The sequence below is a fragment of the Nyctibius grandis genome, chromosome 16, assembly GCF_013368605.1.
Source record: "Nyctibius grandis isolate bNycGra1 chromosome 16, bNycGra1.pri, whole genome shotgun sequence".
In the NCBI taxonomy this organism is placed as follows: Eukaryota; Metazoa; Chordata; class Aves; order Nyctibiiformes; family Nyctibiidae; genus Nyctibius; species Nyctibius grandis.
This window is the reverse complement of record NC_090673.1, coordinates 7,400,454-7,408,397: the sequence shown is the minus strand read 5'-3', so window position 1 is coordinate 7,408,397 and position 7,944 is coordinate 7,400,454. Positions and strand designations below refer to the sequence as shown.

Here is a 7,944-nt window from a genome sequence, read left to right as displayed (position 1 = left end):
ACCTGGAGGAGGGTGCAGAGAGGACAGATCTCAGCTTTTTTTAGTGGTGCTCAGTGACAGAACAAGAGCCGAGGGGCACAATCGGAAGCACGGGAGGCTCCAGCTGGACATCAGGAAACACTTTTTTTACAGTGAGGGTGACCAAGCACTGGCACGGGTTGCCCAGGGAGGCTATGGAGTCTCCATCCTTGGAGATACTGAAAAGCCACCTGGACATGGCCCTGGGTAACCATCTCTGGGTGACCCTGCTTGAGCAGGGGTCTGGACCAGATGCCCTCCAGAGGTCCCTTCCCACCTCAACCACTCCATGGAAGGGGATGAAAGCTTTCACAATAGCACCAAGTCAAGACAGCGTCCAGTCACTGCCGTCAGAGGGGGATGAGCTGAGCTTTGGCATGGCACATTCATCCAGGCTGTGGTTAGGTTTTATCATCTCATAAACAGGAAGCACGTTTGCAAGTCACCCACTAAAAATGTGGGTAAGTGGCCATCTTTCCTGCTGGGCAAGCAGGCTCTGTCAGCATGGGCTGCCCACACACCAGATTGGTGCTGCCGGATCCTAATGCAATGGATGAAACAAATCCTCAGCCCCGAGCAGCGAGGTGAAGCTCAGGGCTTTCCCCAACCCTACGTCAGCAGCCACCCGGCCCCTGGGAGTCCTTCCTCCCACAGGCGACCACTGGAAATGATCAGAAGGGCTCTGACATCATGAGAAACACCGCTCAATAGCTCATCGTCCAGCATCTTGTTTAATATGCAAATAGGCTGATACTTCCCTGCGGGAAGAAGTGTTGTGGGAAAACCAGGGAATCTGCAGAATGAAGCGTTTGCACCCAAAGTGGCAGCTTTCTGCTGAAACGTTGAGGTGTGGCTCTCCAGCCTCTGGGGTAGGACCTGTTTATAACACCCCTGCTCCAGTGTGTGCTGCGTGCTGCAGCACCTCACGATGCAAACCTCAACACAATACACCATACAGTGCAAATCTATACAGTGCAACCCTCAACAGAGTGCTGTCGTACTTTGCAAAGCCTGACATGTGGTTTGGGTTTGGTGTCATCTGGGAACAAAGATGCTAGTCAGAGCTTCCTTACAGCCCAGGTAGTCCCCGTCCCCAGGAATAACCCCTCGATAACACTGAAGGAATATGGAGAAACCCTGAAACTCCTGCAGTGCTGCTACCAGTAGCTCTGGGGACTTCGGACAGAATAGGAGGAGGAGGAAGCTCAGGGTCTGGATCTTCAGCAGCCACCCCACGGGATCTCCCAGGAAGATCTGGGGTGGCTCGCAGACCTTTCACACTCACTTGGTGCCCCAGCGTTTGCGAAAGGAGTCAGCAAAGCTCTTCCTAAACTTGTCATTAGCAAACACATAAATGAGGGGATCCAGACAGGTGTTTGCCATGGTGAACACCCAGCTGACGTAGTAGGCAAATTCTACTTGGTGCAAGAGCTTGCAAGACATGCCATAGTACTTCACAACGACACCAATGGTCCTGCAGATGTGCAGGGGGCCAAAGCAGATGGCAAAAATCACCAGAGACACTGTTATCATCTGCAGAGACCTGCTCTTCATCTTCTTGCCTCTGGAGCTTTTCTTTGCCGTTTTAGCAATGGCAGCACCCAACAGAGCTCCACAAGCCAAGGAAATGGCAAAGGGCAGGAGGAAAGAGATCACAACCAAAACCATGTTGTAGAAGAAGTAAATAGAGGAGAAGTCTGACTGATGAATATTTAGGCATTTTGCTGAGCCATCAATAACTGAAGTCTTGAGGAAGAAGAAGAAGGGCAGACCTTGGACAAAGAGGATGAGCCAGACAAACAAGCACAGCTTTCTCAAGACGTTCTTGTTCTTCCAGAGGGACTTGGTCTTGTACCGTACGACGACAAAGTACCGGTGAATGCAGATGAGCATCAGGAAGTAGATGCTGCTGTACACGTGGGTGCTGCTCAGGAAGACTTCAAACTGGCAGAGAAACTGTCCAAACAGCCACTGGTTGCCGAGACTGAGGTAGGAAATCCTGAGTGGAGCAACTGGGATGATCAGGACATCTCCCAGGACCAGGCTGAACTGCAGGATCATGCCGGAATCCCACTGCTTGATGCGGAAGCAGAAGACCCAAAAGATGATGCCGTTCAGCAGGATGCAGCCCAGCAGGAGAAGGGTCCCCAGGGCAGGGATGGCTGGGGGCAGCGCCTGGGGCACGCAGCCCATGCTGGTGTTCATGAAGGCAAGGAAGGCTGGTGGCTCCAAGGACTTAGGAGAACTTTCTGTGCTGACCTGCAAGGGGTGGTGTGGAAAAGAGAAAGCAGTGAAACCACCCGAGCTCATCATCTTAAGGCTGAGCTGTATTAGAGGCAACAGCAGCTGAAACAGCAGAGGCAGATTTTCAAATGACCCCTAATCCTGAAGATCTGTGGCCAAAAGTTGATTATTTATCCCAACTTCCACAGGAGGAGACCCAGCACATGCAAGGGGCCAAGTCTTGCTTTTCACATGCAAATGCACGATCTTGTGGGAATCAGCCTCCAACAAGCCACGCTCAGCTTGGCTTTCTCTGATTGTACAGCAAAGGAAAGAGAAAAGGCTACAAAGGAACTGCAGGAGCAGCTTAGATGTTCACCGCTACTAACTACGGATGGGGGAAGATGAAATAGATGATGCTGTTACCGCTTGGCTCCAAAAGCCTCTGAGCCTCTGCATTTAAAGTCACTTGTGAGATCCCAGCATCACCTGCACTACAATTACTTCAGCCAGTCTTGTTACAGTGCAGTTGGCAAAGTGGCTCACTGACCTACCCAGCTGTCATACCCCAACTTCTCCTGCTGTCCCCCCCAAGCAGGACAACCCATGGGGTATGAGGTGCTGCTGTTTATTCACAGCCTGGTGAAAGGAACAGCTCCGGTGCATGGGTTGAGTATCTCTCTCCTGGAGGGAGGACCTTGGGGCAGAGGGCTGATGCTGCTCCCTCCACCCACGTTAGCTCACACCCTTTCGGTACCTCTTCATTGCTGGCTGGTTGTTGGGGGCACAGCCTCCCCCAAAGCTGCTCTTTCCATTGACCACAATCATAACCACGGGGTGACCCAAATTTGTGGCAGGCTCCTGTTGGCAGGAGCGACAGTGGGGTGAGGAGCGAGACTGTCATGGCAGGACTGAGCTCTCGCTGGCAGGTACTGAGCCCTGTCCCTTTTTGCGACGCAGCTTTTAAGTTCATTGGTGTCTCACCAGCAGTAACACAGTTCCCTGGTCATCTGGGAGCCTCACGTCTGCATCTGGATGATGCAGTGAGAAGAAAACACCCAAGAATTACTCAAAATTTTGAAATCTGCTTTAACTTAACAAGGCAAAGCGGAAAAAAAATATTCATTTTTCACTTAGCTTGAAGGTGAATCGCACAAGCCATCAGCCACACACTTACCTGGAAAACAGCAGTAGAAGCAGAGCTAATCTGGATGTGAAGGGGAGAAATCAGGTCCAGCATCCAGCCCTGACTCTCTGAGCGCTACGGGGATTTTGCTCACTCTTTATGTAAAAAGTTATGAAACCTCAACAGCATTGCATGGGATTACACCCAAGGAGAGTTCTGCCTTTAGAACGTGATTCCTGTTAAAACAGAATGTGAATAAAACATAGCACGCAGCCACGGGGGAGACTTACCCCGTCGTCCCACGAGGGTGAGTCTGCGGTGCAGCTGGAGGCAGAGCAGCAGAAGCACCCGAGCTCCTTCAGGCTCACGAAGAGGAGAAGAATTGATGGGCAGGAAGAGGCTCCAGTGACCCCACCGACTGTACAGTGGAAAGGAGAGCTTGGTAGTGAAACTGCAGCAGCTCGGAGAACTGCGGGCAGGAAAAGCAGCAGCTGATTTCCAAGAACAGCTTGCTTCTGCTCAAAAATCTTCCAAAAGCAGGAGCCTGTGGGGTTGCTCTCACCAGGGGAAGGTCCAGGAGATGCCAGTGAGCGGAGCACAGTCCCTGCACGTCCAGGATGCAGGTGAAGCGGTTGCTTTGATGAGCAGCATGTAGCCTGATCCCACGGAGCACTGGGGAGCAGGGTCCAGCCGCAGGAGGAAGCATCGAGGGGTGCAGAGCTCAGCAGGGCTGAGGTGACACTGCTCCCCCAAACCGCTGGAGCACCAGCACGTTGGTGACCGCAGCAGTGGGGCCACATGGAGTGAGCTGGGCAGTCAGTCGGGGTTTCTGGGTACTGCAGACACTAATAAATGTGAGTAGCTGTAACCTCCAAGGCAGAATTTGACACCAAAGGGAGGGCTTCAGCTCTCTGCTTTGACCCAGCTCAAAATCTCAGCTACAGCATTTAAATCCAGCAGTTTTGGGGTGCCCTTCACTCTTTTGGCTCAGTAAAACTGCAGACTTGATGGGATCGTAAGATCTGGATGGGGAGGCGTGCCCCTGTGTCACACCAAATACTCCAAAAAAGCATCATACTGTAGGTCAGGAAATGTGAACTTCTGAAACTGTCTCCCTGCCTCTTTCCCAAGAAAAAGGAAACCCCCAGAGGGCTTTGCTTTCCTAAGAAAAAGGAAACCCCGAAAAGGCTTTGCTGAGATGTTCAGAAGATGACCTCCAGTGTGCTGATGCTGGCAGTCTTCTGGTCCAAGCCCACCTCGTGAAACTCACTGCCACCAGCTCTACCTTGTACAACCCCTTTGCTTCGTAAGGCAGGACAACACTCATAGCTGAGATGAAAAGCCCAGAGGGTGAAATCCTGATGCTCCATCCCAATGAACTCTTTGGGACAAGGTGGAAACATTCCCTGCAGGAAGGTTACTCCATGAATGGTCAAAACTTGATGCTTTAAAACCTTCCTGAATGCTCCTCTAGCAGCCAGCACCGGGGTGATCGGGGCTTTCACTGGCTCACTGGAAGGGTTGGAAACTTCTCTGAACCATTTCAAGCCAAAAGGGAAGTTTCTAAGAAAAGTGTGGTTTAGAGCACACAGTCTACAGCTCACAGAGTCTATTTAGAGCAGAGCCAACAGCCCTCGCAGCCTCCCACCCCGGGACTTCATCTAAAATGGTCTGAAGCCATACGAGGTGACTTCCTTCCATTGCAGAGTGCAGCACTCGAGGAGAAGCGCTGCACACCATGGCCTGGGGCGAGGGGCTGCGGCAGGGCTTACGGTTAAGTGCTGTGTTCATTTCTTTTTTGGGGAGGAGTTCATTTTTTTGATAAGAAAGAGCACGGCTCCGTGCAGCGGCTGTGCTGGTTTTGTGTCGGAGGTGTTGCTGGCTACCGTGCATGGGGTGTCTTCTCAGGAGCTCCTGTTTGGAGTAATTTCTTGTGTAATGTGACGTCGTGGCGCAGCCCTTCCTCGCTACCCGCCTCCCCTGCACGGGGGATGAAGGTGTGTCCAAGGGTGCTATGGGGGAACAGCGGGGTCAGAGTGCACCATCAGACCCAAACCCCCACGGGATTTAAGTGACCTCAGCAGAGACAAGCTGGCCACCCTTGACTGCATCCTTGTTAGCCTGGACCTTCGGACACCCCAGTTTATTGTGCAAATACCAACTTGACGGTGAGGCCCCGCAGGGGTCTGGTCCCAGGCCATTGGGTTGCATCGCTCCCTCAGGTCCCTGGGGGTCCACACCACTGAAGACTGGTGGATCCCGAGCTCTCCACCATCACCAGCTCCCATCATGAGGTGCGTTTCCTGGGCAGGGCTTTCTCCAACAGAGCTGCAGAGCAACTTCAATATTTGCAAAAAAACAAAGCAAAGCCTACAACCACCCAACACAGGACTAGTTTGCAGTCACGTGTTCCTCTGCATAAAGCACAAGACAGCAAATATTTGTGCTATAATTTCAGCATCAAAGATGCTTCTGGCCATACTGGGTCACCCCTTACACCACCAGCTGTCCCTCTGGGGTGGCTTCCAGCCACTGCCTTTGCTGGCTCTCAGGCTGGCAAAGCCAAAACCAGAGGAGAGAGATGCAAGGCCTGAACGAGAACGGAGACAATCTGAACACCATACATGTAAAAGAGTTTATTGGAAATAAATATGACGATATTTACAGAGATAAATGCAGCATGTGATCAGCAGAGCAAGGCATTCCTGTCCCTTCACCGTTCCTTAAGGGTGCAGCTGCCCCATTCATGTCTGTCTGTCCCTGCTCAGGTCCATCTGTCCCACTGAGGCTGGGAGCCCAGCTCATGCCCTGAGGCCAATCCCATCCTGCACCAGTTCAGTAATTAATTTAAACACTTTTTGCATAGCGAGTGCTCCCAGCAAATTCACACACACTCTAGCAGAAGAGCAGGGAGAACACCCCGCTGCACGTCCCCTGTAAGACCAGGGCAGACTCAACTCTAGGAAAGCAAAGTCCCCCACCACCCAGAAACGCTTTCTGAATATTCTTCCCCCTGACACCTTCTCCCTTTGTTGCTCTTACTTGTGGATGTACCTGCATGTACTGGGATAGGCGGTGGACGCCTGGGGAAAGAGCCACAGTGTCACAGAGCTGAGGCACGTCTTTGCAGAGAGTTTATGCTCTGAAATGTGCCGTGTTATTTGCCACTCCCGTCTCCTTCAAAAACAGCTGAACACAAGGCATGACCTTCATCTCCCAAGGCACGACCTTCATCTCCCAAAGCAAAAACTCCATCTCCCCTCACAGCAGAGGTCTGCATCCGCGTTACTTACCCAGCCTGCCTGGGACAGAGGATCGGGCACTTCAAGAGCACAGTTCAGCCAACTTTCTTTTGCTCTTTGACTTTGGAGGAGACAAACCACAGGCCCTCACGTGCCCCTGTTCACAGCACAGGGTCTGGATGCTGAGCTCAGGTGCAGAGCTCCGCCTTGGCCCGGGTGCCTCCTGCCACGGGTGACTGCACAAACACAGCGTCAACTGACAGGAACAATTTGCAAACAACTGAGAAGCCAACAAATGTGCAAATGTATTTGGTGGCTACTTCTGGGTGACGAATGCATAATCTATTCCAACTCCCTTCCCTATCTGCTGCTGGATAATGCGTCTGTGAGCCTGAGTCAGGTTTATAAATGGTTGGCAATGACAAAAACAGGCTGCGTTTGAGCCAAACATTATGTTCAGCAAATAAGGCAGGCAGCTTTGCCATGGACAGCTGCTGTTAGAGCTCAGTGTCAGAATCCCTCCAGTGCGCAGCGATTCCCATCCCATGTACAACTGCTATGTGGGGTGGCAGGACACGACAACTGACTTTTGCCTCTAAAATCTGATTTTATGCCTAAACAGCAGACTCTAAGAAAAGAGCAACATTATATTCCTTTCCCATCTATCTGCTCATTAGGAAGTCGCTCTTCCATTTGGCTCGACTGCTGGGAATGCTCCAAAGCAAGCTAATTACAGCATCATTGCAGTAAATTGCATTTGGTGGCATATCTCTGAGTCACCGGTTCAGGGTGCTTCCCCCCTTCTGCCCTGGTGTAACTCATTTAACAAGGGTGAAGAAAAGCAGAAAAAAAATTACAGACTCCCAGTGCATGAGACTTGATGGGGAGCCAGCATCTCCAAAGTGTCCTGACTTCTAGGTGCCCCAGTGGAGGCAAGTTCTCCTGGGAATGGTGACAAACTGGACACCAAAGATTTTCCAGTCACTTTGGAAAATGCTGAATACCGGCCACACAGTCCTCGAGCGGGAGGAGAGGAGCCTGAAGATGTTTGGAGGCTTCCCAGGGTTGCCCATGCAGGAGCAAATTTCATTCTTCCCCCAAGAAATCTACTCTCCATCTACTCAACCCTTTGGGAACAAGAAAGAAAAGTCACTTCACTGTGTTGGGTGGCAAAAGCCTTGTCCCACCTCTGGCGATCCCGCTGCTGGCTGAGGCATCTCCACCCCGGCTCCTCACCACGCAGCGACGGGTTCCCAGGAGGAAGGGGCTCGCTCCTTCTTGGTCACGCCAGGCTCGGTGAAGAAAAGCAAGCTGCAGGTTGCACATCATGGTGCC

General features: G+C 51.9%; 1 protein-coding gene across 1 annotated transcript; it reads right to left on the bottom strand.

The window, feature by feature from the left end:
* Positions 1 to 1,238: 1,238 nt before the first annotated feature.
* On the bottom strand, positions 1,239 to 2,223 carry LOC137671006 (P2Y purinoceptor 4-like). Its single transcript, XM_068414225.1, is given in 2 exon segments — positions 1,239 to 1,343; positions 1,345 to 2,223. Coding segments are annotated over 2 exon segments (984 nt in total).
* Positions 2,224 to 7,944: the final 5,721 nt, after the last annotated feature.